This window comes from Hemitrygon akajei, chromosome 6 (assembly GCF_048418815.1).
Source record: "Hemitrygon akajei chromosome 6, sHemAka1.3, whole genome shotgun sequence".
Lineage (NCBI taxonomy): Eukaryota > Metazoa > Chordata > Chondrichthyes > Myliobatiformes > Dasyatidae > Hemitrygon > Hemitrygon akajei.
Window position 1 is genome coordinate 47,156,520 of NC_133129.1, and position 24,742 is coordinate 47,181,261.

General features: G+C 38.7%; 1 protein-coding gene across 2 annotated transcripts in view; it reads right to left on the reverse strand.

Annotated features, from left to right (window-relative positions):
- tnpo1 (transportin 1) overlaps positions 1-24,742 on the reverse strand; it is a 148,067-nt gene that overhangs the window by 38,460 nt on the left and 84,865 nt on the right. For both annotated transcript variants that reach the window (XR_012099241.1, XM_073048327.1), the window contains exons 7-12: positions 24,394-24,527; positions 21,914-21,995; positions 8,959-9,081; positions 8,392-8,510; positions 5,677-5,737; positions 5,373-5,541 (exon numbers count right to left, since the gene is read on the reverse strand). Coding sequence is in view for 1 of the 2 variants with exons in the window: in XM_073048327.1 (XP_072904428.1) it covers positions 5,373-5,541; positions 5,677-5,737; positions 8,392-8,510; positions 8,959-9,081; positions 21,914-21,995; positions 24,394-24,527 (688 nt within the window). In the remaining variant the exon portion in view is untranslated. The remainder of the gene's footprint in view (positions 1-5,372; positions 5,542-5,676; positions 5,738-8,391; positions 8,511-8,958; positions 9,082-21,913; positions 21,996-24,393; positions 24,528-24,742) is intronic.

The window sequence follows — 24,742 nt, forward strand, 5'->3', positions numbered from 1 at the left end:
TTCTGATCATTAAGATAACTTCTGGGGAAGATATGACCCATACAAAAAGGCCAGGTTACACCTGAACGCAAAGGGGACCAATAACCTAGCAGACAGGTTTGCAGGAGCTTTTGGGGAAGGTTTAATCTACTTTGGCAGGGGGATGGGAACCAATGATAAGCCTGAGAATGGTAGTTGGTGTACAATTAGTGCAAACTGCAGTCACTAAGAAGAGTTAAAGTGCAACAGGGGGCCAAAATCAAAAAGGGTGATGAATAGAGGACTGAAGGTGTTATATTTGAATGTACTGAATATAAGGAATAGGATAGATGATCACGTGGTACAGTTAGAGATTGGCAGGTATGATGTTGTGGGCATCTGAGTCATGGCTGAAAGACCATTGTTGGGAGCTTAACATACACATTGTATTGAAAGGACAGACAGGCAAGCAGAGGGGTTGGGGTGAAATCAAATCCTTAGAAAGAGGCAACATAGGACCACAAGATATAGCATCCTTGAGGGTAGAGTTAAGAAACTGCAAAAGTAAAAAGACCCTGACGGGAGTTACATACAGGCCTCTGTAAAGTAGCCAGGCTGTGGGCTACAAATTACAACGGGAAATAGAAAAGGCATGCAAAAAGTCAATGATGTGACAATCATGGGGGATTTCAATATGCAGGTAGATTGGGAAAATCCAGTTGGCGCTCGATCCCAAGAGAGGGAATTTGCAGAGTACCTATGAGAAAGCTTTTTAAGAGCAGCCTGTGGGAACTGCAATTCTGCTTTGTTATGTATTGACCCAGATTTGATTAAGTAGCTCAAGGTAAAGAAACCCTTAGGAGACAGTGATCATAATATTATAGAATTCACCCTGCAATTTGAAAAGGAGAAGATAAAATTGAATAATGCCTGTCAAATCTGTTGGAATTCTTTGAGGAAATAACAGGCAGTATAGACAAAGGTGAGTCAGTGGATGCTGTTTAATAGAAGCTCATGGTATTATAGGCAAAGTACTAGCATGGATAGAAGATTGGCTGACTAGCAGAAAACAAAGAGTGGGAATAAAGGGGGCCTTTTCTGGTTGGGGTCAGTGTTTGGACCACTTCTTTTCAAGTTGTATTATCAATGATTTGGATGACAGATTGATAGTTTGCAGGCAATATGAAGTTAGGTGGAGGAAGAGGTAGTGCTGAGAATGCAGGGTGTCTGTGACTTAGATTGAGGAAATGGTAAAAGAAGTGGAGATGGAATACAATGTAGGGAAGTGTATGGTCATGCACTTAGGAAGAAGGAATAAAGGTGTGGACTAATTTCTAATTGGGGAGCAACTTAAAAAAATCAGAGGTGCAGAGGAACTTAGGAGTCCTTGTGCAAGATTCCCCAAAGGTTAACTTTCAGGTTAAGTAGGCGCTAAGGAAGGCCAAACGCATTGTTAGCATTCCTTTTGAGAAAACTAAAATACAAAAGCAAGAATGTAATTCTGAAGTTTTATCAGGCACAGCTGAGTATATCTTGGGAGTACTGTGAGCAGTTCTGGGTCTGTTCTTGCTAGAATTTGTAAGAATGGGCAGGAGAGGAGGAGAAAATCTCACTGCAACCTACTGAATATCAAAAGGCCTGGATAAAACAATGTAGAGAGGATGTTTCCTACAGCGGGGGAGTCTAGGACCAGAGGGTACAGCCTCAGAATAGAGGGATACTCATTTAGAAAAGAGATGAGGAAAAACATCTTTAGCCCGAGGGTGGTGAATCTGTGGAATTTGTTGCCAGATGGCTCTGCAGGCCAAGACACTGGATATACACAAGGCGGAGTTTGTCTAGGTTCTTGATTAAACAAGGTGTCAAAGGTTACGGGGAGAAGGCAAGAGAATGGAGTTGAGAGGGATATTAAACCAGCCACAATAAAATGGTGGGGCAGATTCAATGGGCCAAATGCCCTAATTCTGCTCCTACATCTTATGGCCTAATAACAGATTGAGTGTGGTTTGAAGCAACACCAAGTTTAATACTCAAAACTGAAAGAATAATAACACCACATTACCACAAACTTCAAAAGAAGTACTTAATTCATGCATTCATAAGCTTCCCCCACCCCATTTTCTGGAAATCTCTATGCCTTCTCCACAACTTAATTTCCTATCTTTGTGTCACAAGCAAGTCTGTCACAAGCAATTCAATGTTTTTATGTTTTATACACTACCATTGGTCCCCAGCAACAATCATCCTGAAACACCACTCAATTATATCTTGCCAGCAAAAGAAAATGATGTTGCCTATTTTCCTTTCCCTGTAAGCTAGACAATCTGTTATTCATGCCAATTTTTTTTTCTGACTCCATAAGCTTTTATTCAACTTTTGATGCAACACCTCATGTTTTCTGTAAATATAGTACCACCAATTCCTCCTTAAACACAGCATGTTACTTCAAAAACCTTTTGCCGTAACATGTTGACTTTGCTTGATTACCTTGAATGTTAAAAGTCCCTTCAATAATATCGTTAATAATAGTCTAATATTTCCACTGTGATACATTAAGCTAATTAACCTGTAGTTTATGGCTTTGAATCTGTTTTTTAAATAAAAAGGTTAAATTTGCTGCTTTCCAAACTAATAGAACTCTTCCTGAACATAATGGGAACCTATTCAATTCACAGGAACTACTGAGCTTTGAATGTTCATAATAAACACAAATTACTTCTTTCTGTTCTGCAACTCTTATTAAAAATCTCAAAGATCCTGCTCACCAATCTGCAATAAAAGCTCCCAATGTTACTTCTCAGCAGATGACATTTCAAAAAAAACTAATTCATATCCAAATATGAGCACATCACAAATGCTATACCGTAGCTTGGCAGATGTTTTGAATCATACAAATTCCAGCCTTTAAGATATACTGCTTGTACAGAAAGCAACAGATATAGTCAACTGATGTAGTTTAAAATAATCATCAAGCCTGTAATATCAAACCTCTCCCCATTAATTAGTCAGAACCATGCTGACTTACAACTAACAATTCCACAACAAAAACCTAGCTAACAGCGCTGTGCAGCTCAGCTCATCTCCTCTCAGGCATCTAGATATGCTTGACAAATGCAGGAATCAATGATGAGCTGCAGCACATTTACCTGTACATTACTTGACTCACTACTCAAACAAGTACAACAGCAATGATACGCTGAGGAAAGGAAACATTTTACTGGTATATGAAAAGTGACCACATTCATGTGAATGGGGCTGTTGACTCCAAATAAAGTTAACTGATCAGGTTATTTAACTGCATTATATTTTAAGTAGAATTTTAAGGAGCTCCATTCCTTTGAAAGATCTTTCTGAAGAGTTTTTAGAATGTTTAAATAAGAGACATGCAAAATTAGTTCAAAAATTTTTTGTCACTAGGCAAGCTGAAAAAGGCTATCAGGATGTTTCAAGAACAGGATCTCTTTGCTCAGTATGCTACACATTGACCTTATTCTGTATCATGGAACATGATACAGCTGGGGAACATGAACCCATCTAGCACAATTAAATAATTGTGATAATAGGTTAATTCCCATCACTCTTGCATTCTTTAGCTAAATATGTCTTATACCCTGGTTAAGATTTTTACTGCTATGCTGTAGGAATGTCATTTTAGCAGTTCTGTAGCAGCAGTCTGTTCTGCTTTCAGCTCGTTTGGGTTTGAGCTCAGGTAAGAGGCGTGTTATTCAACTTAGGAATGTGCTGTAGCCAATCAGGATAGTTGAATGGGGAGAAGGTTCTGGAGAACACTGGATTGAAGATTTTCATTGGCAGGAACTGGAAGAAGACAGGGGACAAAGACGGCCGAGGATGTTGTCCCTGTTGCACAAGATGCTTTGTGCAGTTAAATGGCTTCAAGGAGGAAGAACCAATACTCCCTTGGGAGACCCATTTGTTTGAATGGATTTTGAGCAATGTCGGAAGGCGGTGTGTGCTTTCATGCAGACCACGAGTGACAGACAAACTCAAGATGAGCACCAACTTAAGTGTGCATTTGACTGTTTAAGAGTAACGTGCCGTTTTTGTTTTTTTACTTTCTTTCATTTAATACCTGTTTGCTTAATTAACATTCTTAAATGTAGTTCTTTATAAATTGTATGCGGTGTACGACCTGTTATTTCTTGCTGGAGGCAGTAAATCACACAACATTCACACAAACGGGTTTGGGTGGGCGAGATGTCCCAACCTCATGGACATGGTGGGACCAAAAGTTGTATACAGTCGGCCCTCCTTATCCGCGAGGGATTGGTTCCGGGACCCCTCGTGGATACCAAAATTCGCGGATGTTCAAGTCCCTTATTCAACCTGTTTCAATCCGGTGGATCTTAGGACCCAGCAGAACCCCAGACCTTATTTAACCTCTCTCAGAGCGGTGGACATTAGGACCCAGTGCCAGAGCTCTGAACACGCAGTGTTTCTGTTCACAAAAATAATCACGATCACAATTGAAAATAACGTGGAAATAATAAAGCGATCGGAAAGAGGTGAAACAGCATCGGTCATTGGAAAAGAGTTAGGCTAGGTCGGTAAATGATGGGAACAATTTTAAAGGATAAAGTGAGAAAGACTCTGCCCCGATGAAAGCTACAATTATTACTAAGCAACGCAGTGGTTTAATTATTAGGTTTTCCGGTTTTGTGTTTCTGATCCTCCACATCAACCCGGCACGGTGGAGAGCGCACTAGGGAGCGATCTGTCCCGAGTCACGAGAACTTCCGTTCCCGAGCCTGGCGCTGAAACATACGTTCTTAAGTGTTTTATATGCATAGAAAGGCAAAATATATACTAAACACTAAGACAAACGTTTTACTAACTGACGCTAAATAATACCGGATGTACCTGTTCCGACTTACTTAGTAAGAGAACTTCCGATTTTTTTCGATTCCGATGCATGATAACCCACGCACATCCTCCCGTATATTTTAAATCATCTCTAGATTACTTATAATAACTAATACAATGTAAATGCTATGTAAAATAGTTGTTATACTGCATTGTTTAGGGAATAATGGCAAGAAAAAGTCTGTACATGCTCGAACAACAAGTGCTGGAAGAGCACTTCCGGGTTTTCGCGATTCTTTGAATTCGCGCATGCGGAATCCGCGGATAAGGAGAGCCAACTGTACATCTTAGACATACGAAGCTGGAGAAAGGTGGGTTTATCACCAATGGCTGTTAGCGAGGGGCTGATGAGCTAGGTTTCCTGGGATACCCGAGAAGGGGGTGGGGGGCAGTTTAAATTTTCTCCATATTGGAACCCAATATAAAATATTGTCTTTAACATTACAAGATCATTTTACTTAAACTAGAATCATCAAATGTCATGAATAAGATATGGCAAATGAGAATTAAACTGCACTTTTGTTTAGACATACTTAAGTTCCAATCAGAAATTGTATCATCATCATCTAGATCGTCATCATCTTCCTCTTCTTCACCAATTCCATCCTCTTCATGCTGCTGTGCAACAGTTCTGGATCGGTGAAAGCGAGGCTTAATATCTTGCTCATTATCAGGAACTGTTTCATCTTCTTCAACATCACCCTGGAAATAAAAATATTTGGATGGTATTTATGGCTTTAACTTCAAGACCACTCAGGTTCATAGCATATTTTAACTGCTGGCATGTACAATTCGCACTTTGAAGAAATAAAATTCACATTTAATATTTAAACTCACCTTAAGAAGAATAATATCTATTTCTGAATATTTCATCCCATTCACAAGGACGGGTATTAACCTGCAATTATCAACAATTCTTGATGAAATTTGTTCATATGCAGAATTCATTGCAAGGACACAAACTACAAACAATGCAACAGACTAACAGGATTTTGAAACTTGTGGTGAAATACTGAACAAGTTATAATTATCTAAGACTAATGAAAATCTGTATTGTTCAGCAATTAAATATGTCAAGTCAGTCTCTAATCCTAGTGTAAGTGAAGTGGTTTCCAACGTGAAGATAAACCTTTTTATAGTGTTCAGAGTCGGAGGCATAATGACCAAACTTAACTACAAAGACAATGGCACAGTAATTATGCTACACATTTGCTACAAGCTACAAAATGCTGGACAGAGAACAAAATCATTATATGTTTTGATGCTGTATTTGCTGAACAATAGGATTTTGAGGCAAGACTTGCATGCTGGTATGCATGTTGTGGTACATCCATCTCAAATAAGAATCCCCCTCAATCCAAACCCCTAATCCCACCAGTTACTTCACAAATGAATAGATACATTCAATTACACTCAGGTTTCAAAACAATAATATGGTGACATAAATAATGACCACACTGAGGTTGCATCATGTACTGACATAACTGGTCTTACTGAGGTAGCTTTAAAGAAAGGAGTGTGAACTTAAGTGCAGAAAAGAGGGCCTGAAAACAACAACTGCATTGTGAAACAAGATATATAGTAAACCCATCCACAGCTCTAACTCAATATGGTAGTTAGCTGTGGCTGCAATTGGACACACTTGCAGACACAGTCATAAGGGACACAGTCATCTGGGTTTGATCCTGACCTCTTGCCTGTGCAGTGTTTACATGGTCCTGATATGATCTCTTAGACTTTCCATGGGTACTACAAACTGAGCTCCTTTGTTAATCCTCTTAATTAAAGAGTATCAATCGTGCTAGAGCCCTTATTTCACTCCACATATTACTGACAACAATGTAAAGTCTTTATCTTTGTTTTCCAATAAACTATAGCATATTCAGAATGAAAACCCACTTGATTCTAATTCCCAATCACACTCTGAACAATTGCAAGGTGGGTGAGGTTTCTAAACTGCAATGGGTCTCTGTTCTGGTGCCATATTTGAACTATGAAATCCTTAAAACTCACCACTTGCCTGCTGATCAGCAAAAACCACTGAACCAAGGCCAGTAACTATGCAGACCTCCACAAATTCCATTAACCTTTCCTCACAACGATCAGATTCTGAAGACCACTGCAGTCTGTGCACCATAGTGCACAAACCAGCTGTCATCCGTCTCTCCTTGAAGCCCACAAAGGACAACTATTCCATGTTCTCCCAGCAAGCTTCTATCCTACACCTATGCCAATCTGGTTTCCAGCTCCACCACATTATTAAAATTACAGTACGCTTTACAAACTTGAAGGCAACAAAGTCTTCCCGTTCTTCTCAGCTTACCTGGTGACTTAGACAAAGCTAACCATTTCATTTTACTCTAATGGTTCTCATTCATTATCCAGAAAAATACAGTAAATTAATGTTGTTTGGGTCCATTCTTCCACAGTTTCTTTGCCAGGTTTAACCCACAGTACTTTGGGAAATACCCAACAATCAAACATCATCTCTGCTCCTCTCCACAGATAATTCCTGATCCCCTGAATGTTTCCAGAAAATTTAGTGCACTCTACAGTTCCTATTATTCACCTGTTACCCAAAAGTACCTCTTGGAAATATCAGATTCCACATGTATAGTGCCTTGCAAAAGGATTCTGCCCCCAACCCTTTGTAATACTCATTTACGTGAACAACCAGGAATGTTGATCAATTTAACTGATAATTTGTATTTGTCAATCACATGCTCCCCCCCCCCCCACACACATTACAGCCCCAAAACAGGGAAAATTGTGAAGCATGAAAAACTAAAATTTCAGAAACTGAAATGCCTTTGAAATAGGTTTGTATCCTTCTCCTGATTTTTGCTTCTCCATTTATCATTTCCCTGACTTGTCTTGAATGCTTATTTGTCTTATTTTGCTTTGATCTGTTGAAAATCTACCATACAGACCTTCCAGAAAGGGTATTTATTCTGACGAATTCATTAAAAACAGATCATCCACCAATTTTCTACATCAACAAATTGGTTGAATTGGTAAGGTAGTATACAGTATTGCACCTGAGGAAAGTTAGTGTAGTTATTACAAAGTGGATGAATACCTTTTAACCTCACAATTTTGGTTTTTAAATTTTTAGTAAATTGTTGACAGGCTCTTTTGAAGTGACATGATGTACAAAGTTTTGAATTAGCTCAAATAAAATCCTACTTCGATAAATTTTACATTTATTTTTGAATTAAAATTTAGATTTTAGACTTAGATCAGACCACATTTTATGAGTAACTAATGCAGGAAACCAGGTAACTGCAAAGGGTTCACAAACTCTTTCAGTGGTGTACACAACTTATTTTTTTCCTTCTCATGTCCACACCCCTTCAAAAAAAGTCCTAAAATATCATGGTTCCCACTTTAATCAGCAATATTTTAAATAGTTGTCTGTTCATATGTGCACAAGATATCAGTAGTACAAAATTTCTTCCTCAATAAAATATGCTCCTACACCAACAGAAAATCACATGTAAACATTAGCATGCATAATATTTGTACTAATAAGCTGATCAGACCATTACTTACAATGACATATGCCCAGAAAGTACATCTTTGCATATGGGCTGTTCAGCCAATGTTAGCCAGAATTCACAAGCTTCTAATGCAACATTTTCATCTTGATCCTGTGTTCTCTGCAACATGTACTATAGCAAAAATAACACTGTCAGTAATACTGGACATGTTAAAGAAAAAATTCATTTTCAGAACTTAAGTCACAATATTGAAAGGAACAATCAAATATAACACACTAAAGTAAGCACATAATAGGGTTATTAAGAAAATGTGCTTAGGGTTTATACTGTAATTTTAATAAGCTGCATGTAATTTTTGAAATATTAGAAAGCAACTGTGATATGTAGAAACTGAATTATAGTTTCAAAAATCAAATGCTCATTTTATGTTCCAATTTAACAGGGTGAAAGTTACACTGAAAATTCAAGTAAAGATAGAAAGGAATTTAAAAGATTACACAGAAACGCAAGGAAGCACAGAAGCTTTCAGCATCTCAATATATCCTAAATACACCCAAACTAACATTCTTAAAAATGTGTAGTTTCTGTTACAATAGGTGAAACAAAACAAGGTTTTCACCTCTACAATATTGTGCATCTGAGGAAGCAACCGATCCATTCGGACTTCAAGCAGCATAACAAGGGCACGGCAGACATTTTTTCGTACTTCAGCTTCTTCATCTCCAGCCAATGCAAATAAGTTCTAAGAGTACAGTATTCAGTAATTAGAAATGCACTATTTCATATTATACAAGAGATTTGAAATAGTATTACTTCTCATTCTGTAAGATTCACTAGGTCCATAAGCTGCATTCAAAAGCCAACACTGCCAAGAGGACTTGTACTGCGATTAGAATTCAGCTTCCACCCCCCTTCCCCCAGAGAAGTTTATAAAATATTGTCACTATCACATATGTAGCAGGAGAACTGGGATGCTATCAGAGCACAAATTAGTCTTTAAAGTTCTTCATTTAGAGATCTAGTAAAATGTCTTTAATGCCTGTATAATTTTTCATTAAGTACAAGAAGAAAATGTTGGTTTGGTCATTCTTAAAGTTGTCTATGAAATTCACTTGCAATTTGTAACAAGTGGGTTAAGCTTTTGGAATTGTTAATTCAGATAGATCTTGGTAAAACATTCATCCAACTACATGAAAAGTGGCTTTCAGTTAACTAATATAGGTTAATTCAGGAAATGAAAGGAATTTTTCATGGAAAGATCCAAATGTTACACAAATATAAAGCAACTTGTATTTAAATTAAGAGTTTCCAAAGGTATACAATCAAAAATATTAACAAATAAAGCTCCAATGTTCCCAATTTTTAAATTTGTATACACGGTATCAATAGGAACCATTCTTTAATTGGTATAATCAACAGATGAAGCACAAGACCACAATTTAAGATTTATCCACATTTAATAACTCAATTCAAATTACATATTGCAGTGAAATGTATTTAAAATTCATTGGTTCACACCAATTCCGCAACCTATAGACTACTTAAAGGATTCTATAACATGTGTTCTCAATATTATTTATTTATTTATTATTTTGTTTTACTTTTTGTGTCTGCCAGTTTGTTGTGTTCTACACATTGGTTGTTTTTCTGTCTTTGTGTCTAATTTTTCATTTATTCTATTACATTTGTTTTTACTGCAAATGCCAGCAAGAAAATGAATCTTCAGGTTAGTATGGTGATATATTCTATGTACTTTGATAATATATTTACTTCAATAAACTTTGAATAGTTAGATATGTGGTGATTCAGATTAACAAATTAATCATGAAAATTGTAATTTTAGAACTTGTCACAAATTCTAATGGACTTAGTAGAGCAATAAATCCAAGGAGTTGCATTTAAGTCCAAATTCCCAGAGCTTAAATGTAAATGAAACCTACAATTCCAGTCCACTTTGCTATCACCATTTAACAAACATCTGATCTGAAATTTCTTTAGAGTTATATAGCTCAGAAGCCTTTTGGTCCATGACATCCTTGCCAACACTTAACTGTCTACATTAACCGCACGTGTCCATACAAGGACCAATCTTTCAAAGCCTTACATATTTAAATGCCTATCTCTACAACATTGCTTTCCAATTCTATAGTAGGCATTTGGCCACCTCCCAATAGTGCTCAGCTATGTTAGAGCAATTTGAATTAGGATAAACATACAGACAAGGAAAATACTCTTATTTGGTGTGCTGAGAGAATACACATTTGGAGCATATTACAAACCAGCATTACAGTATTCTTCCTCTATTGCAAAAGACTCCAATTCCTTACTTGATATATTCCCCTCAATCTAAAGATTACCTCTAAATAGTCATATGAACATATAAAAAAAAGATATCTGACATTCCTGCAAGCATTCCTACAGATCATTTACAAGTATCTTACACTTATCTAGGACAAGACAGCATAATTCATAGAATGGCTGAAACACAAGATCTCCTCGTACTGATAACTACAAGCAACCCACGAACTCTGACCTAGAACACAATAGTACAGAACAGAAACAGGAGCTTCAGCACATAATGTCTTTGCCAATCACCATGCCAAGACAATATAAGTATCTGCCAGCACATGGTCTATGTCTCAATTCAGAGTGTTCATGTGCCCATATAAATGCTTTTTAAATGTTTGTTTATTCAGAGAAATGGTGAGGAATAGGCCCTTCTAGCACTTCAAAATTATACATTTGCAATGTTGCCATCATGCCTGCTTCCATCACATCCTTTGACAGCATGTTCCTGGCAACTCCTATTCCATGTGCAAAAATATTTGCTACATAAACTGCCATTAAATTTGCACGCTCTTGCCTTAAAGATATGCCCTCTATTATTTGGCATTTCCGCCCTGTGAAAAAGACTACTTACTAGGACCCACAGTTGCAAGAGAGTTTGTGAAACCATTGCAATTACCTGATTTTCTTCATTAAATACTCCTAAAATGTGGTCTGGTCTTCATCTAAGTCACAATAAGAGACAAACACAATCTGCCTAAACTAACAACACAAATGTACATCTTCTCGTCAATACTAGGTGCACCATTTAAACAATCACAGCCTAGGTTCAAAAAAGTATGAACCAGATGTGGAAGCCATAGAAAGGGTGCAGAGGAGATTTACAAGGATTTGCCTGGACTGGAGAGCGTGCCTTATGAAAATAGGTTGAGTGAACTTGGCCTTTCTCTCCTTGGAGTGACGGAGGATGAGAGGTGACTTGATTGAGGTGTTTAAGATGAGAGGCATTGATTGTGTAAATAACCAGAGGCTTTTTCCTCCCAAGGCTGAAATGGCTAATACAAGGGGGGGGGCATAGTTTTAAGGTTCCTTGAAGTAGGTACAGAGGGGATGTCAGAGGCAAGATTTTCCACATGGAGAGTGGTGGGTGCATGGAATGCACTGCCAGCAACAGTGGTAGAGGTGGATACAATAGGCATGTTAAGAGACTCTTAGATAGGCACATGGAACTTACAAAAAAAAATAGAATGCTATATGGTAGGGAAATTCTAGGCAGCTTTTAGAGTAGGTTACATGGTCAGCACAACACTGTGGGCCAAAAGGCCTGTAATGTGCCATAGATTTCTATGTTCTATGTGAACCTCTGGGGTACTGCCGTCTACAAAAGCTATTTGGAATCAGGTGATTCCAATCAATTTGAGATGGGAGGTGTGGGTTATAGAGGTGCCCTGCCCTATTAAAAAGGCACACAAAGTCAGGTTACTAAGAGCCTGCTTTCTCAAAAAGATCTTAGAAGAAGAACTTAGAATTATAGAGATGCATGATGCAACTACAGGAAACGTTGGTGGAGGTTATTGCTGCTGAAGGAATATTGCTGCTGAAGTTATACTAGTTATAAAATACAAGGGATCACATACTTTTTCCAGCCTGAACTGTGAAAGATTAAACAATGTTTTCAATAAAGACATGACAAGTACAATTGTTTGTGTGTTATTAGCTTAGGTAGACAGTGCTTGTCTATTATTGTGACTTAGATGAAGATCAGACCACATTTTACAAGTAATTAATGTAGAAAAACAGGTAAATGCAAAGGGTTTACGGACTTTTTCTTGAAACTGTATCTCTCACTTGCAGTTTTCCATCCTGTTAGAATTTCCGTATATCTAACAGAAAAGAACATCATCTGCTCAATGGATAATCAATCCTCAGGTAAACCTAGGAGAAAATTAATTCCACATTCCAATTTGCAGATGGGATGAAGTATTGACTTATTTATCTACACAAGTTCTGAGGAATGTTTCTAGAAAGAAAATAATGCGGCTCTACGAAGAAAGAAACTGTATTATTGTTTCAGTTGATGACCTTTCATCTCAACGAGGCCAAGTTAGAAAACATGTTGCAAATTGTATAGAAAAGGGTGGAGAGAACAAAGTGAATGTTTAATGTAGACTGAAGACTAAGAGACCATGATGCAAATGGTTTGTACCAGATGACAGGTTGTGAAGACCAAGATGAGAAAAATTACAACGGTGAAGCTGAGAAAGAACAGAGCAGTCACCAGAAATCTGTAATAAAAGAGAAATAATGAGCAGGCCAGACAGCATCCAGGAAGAGACGGAAAATGAGCCCATGTCCTTGATCTATTTGTGATCAATGCACCTGTCCATGACAGCAATGGTAGACTTGACCAGTGCACAAAGGGTGAAACTTACGCAACCACATTCAATCAGCATCCTTTCAAGATCATCATTGAAACTAATCTGAAGACATGCACTCCAGAGCTAACCAAGAATTTTCAGTAATTAGACATCAGCATCTAAACCACCCACTTGGAAAAGCGGTACTGCATCTTCCATTTCCAAGGACAGATCCAATTTAATTGATTACTATCCAATATACTTTTGATGCAAGTTGTCATTGACAGTTCTAACAAAATTATATTTAGTCACCAATAACCTGATCAATGAGTGAGTGGTTTGCCTTTCACTCAGGAACAAACCACATCTCAGTCATGGACAAAACATTGACCGAAGGGTTGAATTTCCAAACATAAATACAGAGTGACTGTTATTGACATCAGTCAATATTTGAACAAATGTGGCATCAAAATAACCTCAAAACTAAAGGCAACACATAACAAGGGCATACAATGATTGGAATCATATCACATACAAAAGAATGATTGTCATTAACTGTAAGCAATCAACCTAGCTGTCAGGGCATCACAGCATGAGCTCCTCATCTCCCCCCTTCATAAACACAACCATCTTCAACTGCTTCATGAATGACATTCTTTCATCACAATGTCAGAATTGCTGATATACACTGATGATAGCACAATGTTCAGTTCATTTGTAATTTCTCAGCAACTTACTAGTCCATAATGCCATACAGCAAAACGGATAACATTCAGGCATGGTAAGCAGTAAAGATACATGCCATAGAAGAGTTAGACCTCTCCACCAAAGTGTTCAACCACTTACCTCTGACATTCAATAGTATAGCCATCTCACACATTGATCAGAAACAGGATCAACTACACAAAATTTTGTGGATCAGGGCAAATCAAAGGCTAAATATTCTGCAATAAGCAACTCGCCTTACACACAAAAGCCTACTCATAACCTACTTACAAACCTGTAACATGACAAGGGCTTTAACTGTGCGCAACAGAATTATTTACATACTCCCTTTCAAACTGTATACTACCCAATATTTTGTTTCTTCCTCACTGGACCCAAAACTTAGGGCTGCCTACTCAGCTGCAGCATGGAAGACCTCCATCAAAAGGGCCAAAATACAACGTAGAAAAGATTTACAAGGATGATGCATGGGTTGGAATGTTTGCACTATATGGAAAGATTGGATGGAATGTATCAGTTTTCCTTGAGGTAAAGCAGGATAAAAGCTGTCATAAGAGAGGAATATAAAATTTGGAGTGGTAGAGGTACCTAGAATTAATTGTTGGAATAAGTACAGTAATGACTCTTAAGAGACATCTGGAGAGAGGTTTGAATGAACAGACATCGAGGCATATGGAATTAATGTAGACAAAAGAAATTAATACAGATAGGCAACCTGTATTACAGATAGACAATCATGGTGGGATGAAGCGCCTATTTCTATGTTGTACAATTCTATAATTCTAAGTGAGTGGAGCTAAAGGATGAATTGTTCAAACCAAGAACTAGTTCAGCCAAGTGAAAGAGAATGGTGGAGGAGAGGAATGATTGAGCATTTGTTCATGGAAAAACAAAGAAGCCTCAGGCCATCTTAGTGTGGGATGGAAGTGCCAGAGGTAGCATGAATGTGGTGTAAAAGCCTGACCAGACCAGGAATCTGGAAACTCAAAAGCAGCAGAGGGTACAGCACAGAAACAGGCCCTGCAGCCCTATCAGTCCATTCTAATCATGGGACTCTCTGCTAGTCGCAGCAACCTAGGTTCACCCCATAACCATCCAAGCCCTTGCCCTCCAAGTACCTCCTCTAATGCCCCTTACATGATATTGCACCTCCTGGTTGCTCTTCCTCAATTTGTTCTCATTAAATACTCCCCCCCCTCTTATTTTAGACTACAAGACATAGGAACAGAATTAGGCCATTTGGCCCATCGGTCTGCTCCACAATTCAATCATGGCGGATCCTTTTTTTTTTAAACCTCCTCAGCCCCACTCCCCAGCCTTCTCCCCATAACCTTTGATGCCATGTCCAATCAAGAACCTATCAGCTCTGCTTTAAATACTCCCAACAACCTGACCTCCACAGCTGCTTATGGTGGTAACAAATTCCACAAATTCACCACCCTCTGGCTACAGAAATTTCTCCACATCTGTTTTAAATGGACGGCCCTCTATCCTGAAGCTGTGTCCTCTTGTCCTAGACTCCCCCGCCATGGGAAACATTGTTTCCACATCTACTCTGTCTAGGTCTTTCAACATTCGAAAGGTTTCAGAGAGATCCCCCTCATCCTCTAAATTCCAGCAAGTACAGACCCAGAGCTATCAAATGGTCCTCGTAAAATAACCCTTTCGTTTCTGGAATCATCCTTGCGAACCTCCTCTGGACCCTCTCCAATGGCAGCACATCTTTTCTTAGACATGGAGCCCAAAACTGTTCACAGTACTCAAGATGAGGTGTCATCAGTGCCTTATAAACAATAGTACAACCATGGCTGACAAAGGAAGTCAAAGGTAATGTAAAAGCAAAAAAAAAAAGGGCATACAATAAAGCAAAAATTAGTGGGAAGATAGAGGATAGGTAAGTTTTTAAAAATCTACAGAGAACAACAAAAAGAAATCATTAGAAAGGAAAAGAAAATATGAAAGAAAGCTAGCAAATAATATCAAAGTGGATAGTAAAAGTTTTTCCAAGTGCGTTAAAAATAAAAGAAATGATGGTGGATATAGGACCGCTTGAAAATGAGGCAGGAGAAATAATGATGGGGGACAAGGAGATAACTGCTGAACTAAAGAAGTATTTTGCGTCAGTCTTCACTGTGGAAGACACTAGCAGCACCCCTGATGTTGCAGTGTATGAAGGAAGAGAAGTGGGTGCAGTTACAAGAGAGAAGGTACTCAAAAAGCTTAAAAATCTAAAAGTACGCAAGTCACCCGGACCTGATGAACTGCACCCTAGGGTTCTGAAAGAGGTAGCATTAGAAATGATCTTTCAAAAATCATTGGACTCTGGCATTGTGCCAGAGGACCGGAAAATTGCAAATGTTACTCCACTCATTAAGAAAGGAGGAAGGCAGCAGAAAGGAAATTATAGACCAGTTAGCCCAAATTCAGTGGTTGGGAAGACGTTAGAGTCAATTGTTAGGGATGAGGTGATGGAGCACTTGGTGACACAGGACAGACAGTACAAAGTCAGCATGGTTTCCTTCAGGGAAAGTCCTGCCTGACAAACCTGTTGGAATTCTCCGAGGAGATTGCAAGTAGTATTGATAAAGGGGATGCAGTGGATGTTGTACATTTGGACTTTCAGAAGGCGTTTGATAAGGTGCCACATATGAGGCTGCTTACCAAGTTAAGAGCCTATGGGTGTTACAGGAAAGTTACTAACATGGTTAGAACATTGGTCGATTGGTAGGAGGCAGCGAGAGGGAATAAAAGGATCCTTTTCTGGTTGGCAGATAGAATTCAATGCAGACAAGTGTGGGGTGTTGCATTTTGGAAGGACAAATCAAGGTAGAACATACACAGTAAATGGTAGGGCACTGAGGAGTGCGGAGGAACAAAGGGATCTGGGAATTTGGAGTATTGTGTACATTCCTGGTCACCTATATAGAAAGGATATCAGTAAGATTGAAAGAGTGCAGAGAAGATTTATAAACACAAAATACTCTGCAGATGCTCAGGTCAAAGCAACACGCCCAACACGCTGGAGGAACTCAGCAGGTCGGGCAGCATCCGTGGAAACAAACAGTCAACGTTTTGGGCCGAGACCCTTTGTCAGGACTGAAGAGGGAGGAGGCAGGGGCCCTATAAAGAAGCTGGGGGGGGGGGTGGGAAGGGTGGTTAGGAGAAGGCTGGTAGGTGCCAGGTGAAAAACCAGTAAGGGAAAAGATCAAGGGGTGGGGGAGGGGATAGGCAGGAATGGTGCAGTAGGAATGCAAGAGGAAAGCACTATGGGTAGTAGCAGGAGGCAGAACCATGAGGGAGGTGATAGGCAGTACCATAGCTGCCCTTGTTAACTCCGGAGACCTTCCATCCTCAGCCAAAAAACTCAATTCCCACACCCCGCACTGCTCGGTTTTACCTCCTCCCCAAGATCTACAAGCCTGACTGTCCTGGTAGACCCATAGTTTCGGCCTGCTCCTACCCCACTAAACTTGTACCTGCCCACCTGGACTCCATTTTGTCACCCATAGTTCAGTTCCTTCCCACCTACATCTGGGATACATCCCATGCCCTCCACCTCTTCAATAACTTCCAGTTCCCCAGTCCCGATTGCTTCATTTTCACTATGGATGTCCAATCTTTATACACTTCCATTCCCCATCAAGAAGGCCTCAAAGCCCTCCACTACTTTCTGGACAATAGACCTCACCAGTTCCCCACCACTACCACACTCCTTTGGATGGCAGAACTGGTACTCACACTTAATAACTTCTCTTTTGGCTCTTCCCACTTTCTTCAGACCAAGGATGTAGCTATGAGCACTCGCATGGGCCCCAGCTATGCCTGCCTCTTTGTTGGTTATGTAGAACAGTCTATGCTCCAAACCTATACTGGTACTGCTCCCCAACTTTTCCTTCACTACACTGACGACTACATAATTACTTTGACTATACCTCTTCCAACCCTGCCACATGCAAAAATGCTATTCCCTATTCCCAGTTCCTCCGTCTCTGCTGCATCTGCTCCCAGGATGAGGCTTTCTGTTCCAGAACATCTCAAATGTCCTCTTTCTTCAAGGACCGTGGTTTCCCTTTTGCCATCATCAATGATGCCCTCACCCACATCTCCTCCATTTTCCCGCACTTCAGCCCTCACCCCATTCTCCTAACACGACAACAGGGACAGAGTTCCCCTTGTCCTCACCTACCACCCCACCAGCCTCCGGATCTAGCACATTATCATCCGCAACTTCCACCACCTTCAACAGGACCCCACCACTAAGCACATCTTTCCCCCTCTACCCTTTTCCACTTTCTGCGGGGATCATTTCCTCCATGTCTCCCTGGTCCACGTGTCGCTCCCCACAGATCTCCCACCTGGCACTTATCCCTGCAAGCATAAGTGCTACACCTGTCCCTTCAGCTCCTCTTTTACACAATTCAGGGCCCCAAACAGTCCTTCCAGGTGAGGTAACACTTCACTTGCGAGTCTTATCTATTGCATCCGGTGCGGCCTCCTCTACACCAGCGAGACTCGACACAGATTGGGGGACCACTACGTTGAGCACCTCCACTCCATCCGCCACAACAGAGAGGATCTCCCAGTTGCCACCCACTTCAACTCTGCTTTACATTCCCATTCAGATATGTCCATACATGGCTTCCTCTACTGCCATGATGAGGCCAAACTCAGGTTGGAGGAGCAACACTTCATATACCATCTGAGTAGTCTCCAGCCCCTTGGCATGAACGCTGAATTCTCCAACTTCCGGTAATTTCGTCCCCCTCCCAGTTTCACTCTGCCTCCTCCTCCAGCTGCCTATCACCTCCCTCATGGTTCCGCCTCCTTCTACTACCCATAGTGCTTTCCCCTTACATTCCTTCACCTTTCCTGTCTATCCCCTCCCGCACCCCTTGATCTTTCCCCTTACTGATTTTTCACCTGGCACCTACCAGCCTTTCCTTCCCACCCTCCCTCCACCTTCTTTATAGGACGCCTGCCCCCTCCCTCTTCAGTCCTGACAAAGGGTCTCTACCCGAAACATTAACTGTTTGTTTCCACGGATGCTGCCCGACCTGCTGAGTTCCTCCAGCGTGCTGTGCATGTTGCAGAGAAGAGTTACTAGGATGTTGCCGGGTCTTCAGGAGTTGAGTTACAGGGAAAGATTGAACAGGTTAGGACTTTATTCCTTGGAGCGTAGAAGAATGAGGGGGGATTTGATAGAGGTTTACAAAATTATGAGGGGTACAGACAAAGTAAATGTAAGTTGGCTCTTTCCACTTAGATTAGGAGAAATGATGGAATAGATGGCTTTGATGCAAGTTTGCAGATGATATGAAGATTGGTGGAGGGACAGGTAGACATTAAAAATATTGGCCATCTCCTGCAGCTCCACACATAGGAGGTCTTAATGGTCTTTAAAGAGAACAGAGTCTCTCCCTGGTCACCTTTTTAAACTGTTAATATAAATTAAGAACCTCTTGGGATCATCTTTATCCTGCCTGCCAAATGCATCTCACGCCCTCCTGATTTCCCTCATAAGCATTTTATCCAGGAATTTATCTGTATCCAGCAACTGAAAAGTGATGAACTTTTCCTTCTTTTTCGTGACCAAAGAGTTGATATCTCTCATCAGCCAGGGTTCATTGAACGTGGTATGTCTATCCTTTACTCCAACAGCAACATGCTGCTCTTGGACTCTTACTTCCTGTTAAATAAAGCCCCACAGTTAACCCCAGCTAGATGATGTCAAATGTCATTAAAGTTGGCCCTGCTCCATTTTAGGACTTTAACATGTGGATCTGTTTTATTCCCTTCCCCCCCCCCCACCCCCACTACTTTAAAGCTAATAAGATTGTGGTCATTGGACCTAAAGTGTTCATCAACTGGCACTTCAGTTACTTGGCCTGCCTTGCTACCCAGGAAGTAGAAAGTTCAAAGGTAGAGAATGAACAAACAGGGAGAAAGAACACAGCAAGGTAGGAAGAAATAAATTCCATGAGACAAGAACCATCTGAAAGACTTAAGGATACAGGAAGGGTGAAACTGTTGAATTGCCGAACTAATAACCCAGAGCACTAAAATAACAATGCAGAGACTAATACCGTAGATTTCGCACTACAGAGCGCACCTGATTAAAAGCCGCTGGCTCTAATTTTAGAAAGAAAATCAATTTTGTACTTGTACAAGCCGCACCGGATTTTAGGCCGCAGGTGTCCCACGTTGTAATATGAGTTATTTACACAGAAAGATATTACACGTGAGGATTTTTTAACTTTTAATTAAATCCGTATGGTAACATAAACAAATACATATTGCAAATGCCTTTAACTTAAAAGCAGCGTTTTCGCTCGGGTCTAATGTGCTATCGCAAACCGGTATTTCCCACAAGACTGCGGCAAAACCAGATGTGATGTCATAGTATCCCGGGATGTACAGAAAACAAATAGATAGATACTTTATTCAACTAGAAAATACTAACAAATGAATTACTAAGCGAAAATATTATAAACTAAATAACTGCCATAAAGGCAGCACAATGCTTTTCTTCGAGTGTTTTCCATGTTGATGAGGGTGAGTACAAATGACTGATTTACAATAATTTAATTGTGAAAGTGCGCTTGATTTATCGTACAATTTCATTGGACCTCTGTGAACTACTCATCAATTTTATTGGTCTACTGTTACGAGGCAAAATGTTTTTGGCGGCATGAAAAAAAAATCATGCATTAGCCGCACCGTAGTAAAGGCCGCAGTGTTCAAAGCTGTTCAAAGCGTGGGAAAAAAGTAGCGGCTTATAATCCGACATCTACGGTAATCAAATCTCACCATAGCAGCTGCAGAAATTAAATTTAGTTACTAATCTAGAAATTATTATAGAATTAAAAAACTGTCATTAAAGATGACCATAGAACCACTGGATTGTCATGAACCTCATCCAGCTTGCATGCAACTTCAGAGTCACTGACAAGATTGATTCTCAAATGCTTTTCATAATGAATGAGCAAGCCATTCAGTCCAAGGATAATGAATTCAAATAATGTCAGCTACATCTAGAAACTCCTGCTCTGAATAAACAATGGATCCAGCAAAAAAGTTCCAACTTGTCGATTTGGCAGAAGAGGGATGAATTAGCAACCAATGCCTTTACAAGCATAAAGAATAAGCTGAAAATAGTCAACAGATCACAAACTGTTTCAGATCAATGACGTCTCATCAGAACTGGAGAAGTTAAATAAGTTCACCTTAAATTTGCTACAGTAAGGGACAAGAGAAAATGGAATTTAATTTATTTCCCTCTATTTTGTATTTCTATTCCATCAATATTCTCCCGACATATTCTATCTCAATACAGTTTTGGAGTTTACAATTTTTGAAGCCCTAAAAAAAATATATTCTACTGAATCATCTTCCCATCTCTATTCTTCCATTTTACTTATATTTACCAGAGATCACAAATGTCTAATTTTTCCTATACAGGTCAATTAAAACACAATGACAACTCAAATTCAAACAGATCAACACCAAGTACTATCAGACAAAGAAATAAACAAAGTTATTCCCTAGAATTCCTTACAGTGATTGAGCTATAGATTTGTCACATAAAATTAGGATAACCACATGCAGACACACAATGAACAAGATGTTTCAAAACAAAGTTAATGAGTTATCAAAGAGAAAGGCATTATTCAAAAAACTGTTAATTTACAGCACATCTAATGGCTTACAATTATTAAAGTTGTTTGAGATTACAAGAACGCCTTCTGCAACCTCATTTATGTTTAAGTCTTAAAACCTAGCTTTCACTTTACACACTGCATGGGGATTTGAACACTGCACCGTCATTCCATCTACTAAATATTAATAAAGCAATATACTTAGAAATTAGCCACAAATCTTCTGATGACAAATTTTAGCAGTAAATATTTTAGACTCTTGACAATAGTATAATCAAAGATAATTGTATATTTGGGAGGTAAAAAAAAAATCATATTAACCTTTAAATGCGAAAGAGACAGAATATCTGAACCAGCTGTCAATTTCTTTATGCTCTTCAAAAGTTTTCACATTAGTCATTATTTAATTCACAAATTAAAATATTAAAAGAAATTATAATTTAGAAAGGTTGTGCCAGATAGTAACTGTAAAATTTCAGAAGTCATTCACCTTTTAAAAATAAAGATTGGGACACGATCATCATTTTCCCCAGAGAAAAGATAAACATACCTCAATGAAAGAGTCGATATGCAACATCAAAGCTTGAGTTCTACTGATAATGAACTGGTTTACACAGGCAACAGCATGAGACCTAAAAGATATACATATCATTTTAATAAGAACGTTTTCCAGTTCAGTTTTGATTTTGTTAAGATTACAAGCCGCTTGTTGTCATCCAATGTTAAAGAATTCTAAAACTCCATTATAACTCTTTGAAAAACTAGTTTTCAATTTAAATCACAAGTAATCCCAAAATAAATGCTAACTAGAAGACAAAGAACTAGAAAGCATATCAAAATATCAAAGCTACCAAATTATTCACAGCTAGTCTATTTTGTAAAAACGATCAATGTACAAAAACCACAAAATTCCATTTGCAGCAAATGAAATGATCAGAGGGAACAGCTTCAGAATGAAAGCAAATCTATTCAGAACAGAGATGAGCAGAAATTTTTGTACCCAGAGGGTACAAAATCTGTGGAATTCATTGCAACAACATTCAGTATATTTAAAGCAGAGGCTGAGAAGTTATTCGATTTGTTAGGCCATCAAGAAGGTAAAAGAATGGGATTGAGAGGAAAAAAATAAATCAGCCATGATCAATTGGTACAGCAGACTTAGCAAGTCCAGCAGCCTGATTTTGCTCCTGTATCTTTTGGACTTAAATTATTTAGATTTTGCTACAGATACATCATGGAAGCTGCATTTTAAAGCTGTGTGAAGAAAGATAACTGGGAAGTTACAACATCAAATTTCTACCACTAGAGGATGCTCTAATATTTAAATTGCTTATAACACTGGCAGAAATACAAAATGCTGATTTTTAAGATTGTTGAAGTACAATAATTACTCCAGCATAAAGCATGCTCAACAATGCAAAATAACTTGTTTGAGCAAAGAGACTACCTCAATTTGGCTAAAAAATACAGTTCAATCAGCATAATAACAATACCAAGTTATTTATTGTTATCAAGTGCTGTCAGCAGAAAAAAAATTCACAGACTGTGCAAATTAGACATTTCAATGAAAAGGAATTGTAAGCTAAATGTATTCAAATGTATGGACTAAACTTAGTACTGAAATGCTCAATGTTAAAGTATTACACTGGATTTTCAAATACAATTTTGTTTCATTGGGATTTCTTCCCCAGAATGAAAGAATATTTATTGGAGACCAATTGCTTAAAACAACATAGAAAGTTCCTTATAAAACCAAATATGAAGCATAGGACAAGTTACAGGACAAGCCACCTTTTTACATACAAATTTGACAACAACATTTATTATACACCAAAGTTTGAATAGATTGAACTAAAGTTGTGTGCATTGAAATAACTGTAACACATTTATAATTCTGATCTTTCAATCTTCAAGTGGAGGAAAAGCTACCTATTAGAGGGACACAACAGATCAGGAACAATGGCACACCAAATGGAAGACAGAAGGCCACAATCTTAAAACCAAAATATCTGAGAAGATGACATTCCATGTCAAGTTCTCATTTCCACTTCATGTGTGAACAGAAGAACCCATCAAGACTAGTACTGGGATTTCTTCTTGTCTCCTCTTCCTCCCTCTATTAAATACATTTCAGCATTTTATCTCAGCATAGCACATGTGTAAAAAATTTATCGTTAAGACTGTTCCATCTATAACAAAATGTTATAAATGGATGGCCCATTGAGAAACGTGCAAAAGGTTGAGATTACAAAAAAAATCTTTCAAACACAGCTATACATTTCTGAAAAATTCCCAAGTATTTTAACCATAACACAGCTAGTGTGGCAAGGTTTGTTATGTTTAATAAGAACTCATGAATATTCCTTTTAACATGCTGATTTTAAAATTCTGAAAATTGAGGTCACCATGATTCTGTTAGATGGATCTAAGATCAAGCTTTTCACAATCAGATTTTAAAATTTTGGGTCAACTGTTGTCTTCACTTTTATGCCAGATCTCATTTAAGAAATAGGACCATCCAAGATTGGCAATAAAATTGAACTAAGAAAATCTGCTTACAAATTTTTCTGGAGGCCTTATTAAACCACGGAGCACTGCGATATTGTTACATTTAGAAAGCACTCAGGCAACATAGGAAAAGACCATTCAGTACATCCAGTCCATGCTATCTCGAGCTGCATCTCATCAATGCCGTATTTTCAACCTATTTTCCTTTAACATTGTCTCTCCCATATACCTATTAACACCATCAACTCTCTTTGATTCTATCACTCACCATTCACATAAATTTACATTAGTCAACTGGACAATTAATGCATCTTTATAGATATGGAAGGAAATCAGAAAAGGTCCAGAAAAATCACACGGTCAAAGGGAAAATGGAAGCTTCACATGATCAGGTCAGCACTGAACCCACACTGGAGTACTTGTAAGAGAGCTGCACCAACTCTAACTTCATTGTGTCATCCATGTTTAGACTGTTGGATTCCAAAAATACCCCAAAATACCAATAACACAAATTGAACTTGCCTTATCTTGGAACTGCTATGTTTAAAAAACTGCAGAAATTTAGGAATCATGACATTGAGTGGCCTGTCCAAGATATCACTGTCTAAAATCTCAGCAGAATCTTCACATATCTTCTGAAGAGCACCAAAAGCCCCCTGTAAAGAGATGGAAACAGTATAATAAGTAATCAACTGAAATTATATTCCTGGCATTCAGTAAACACAATAAAAGAGAAAAACCTCCTTGGTTTCATTTTCAGCAAACTACTTGTTACAGGTATACCCAGGATTACCAGTTATGCTGATTAGTGTAGCATTACGACTGCGCTCAACAGAAAAACTTTGCATGAGCATGTAAGAGGCATTGAAAC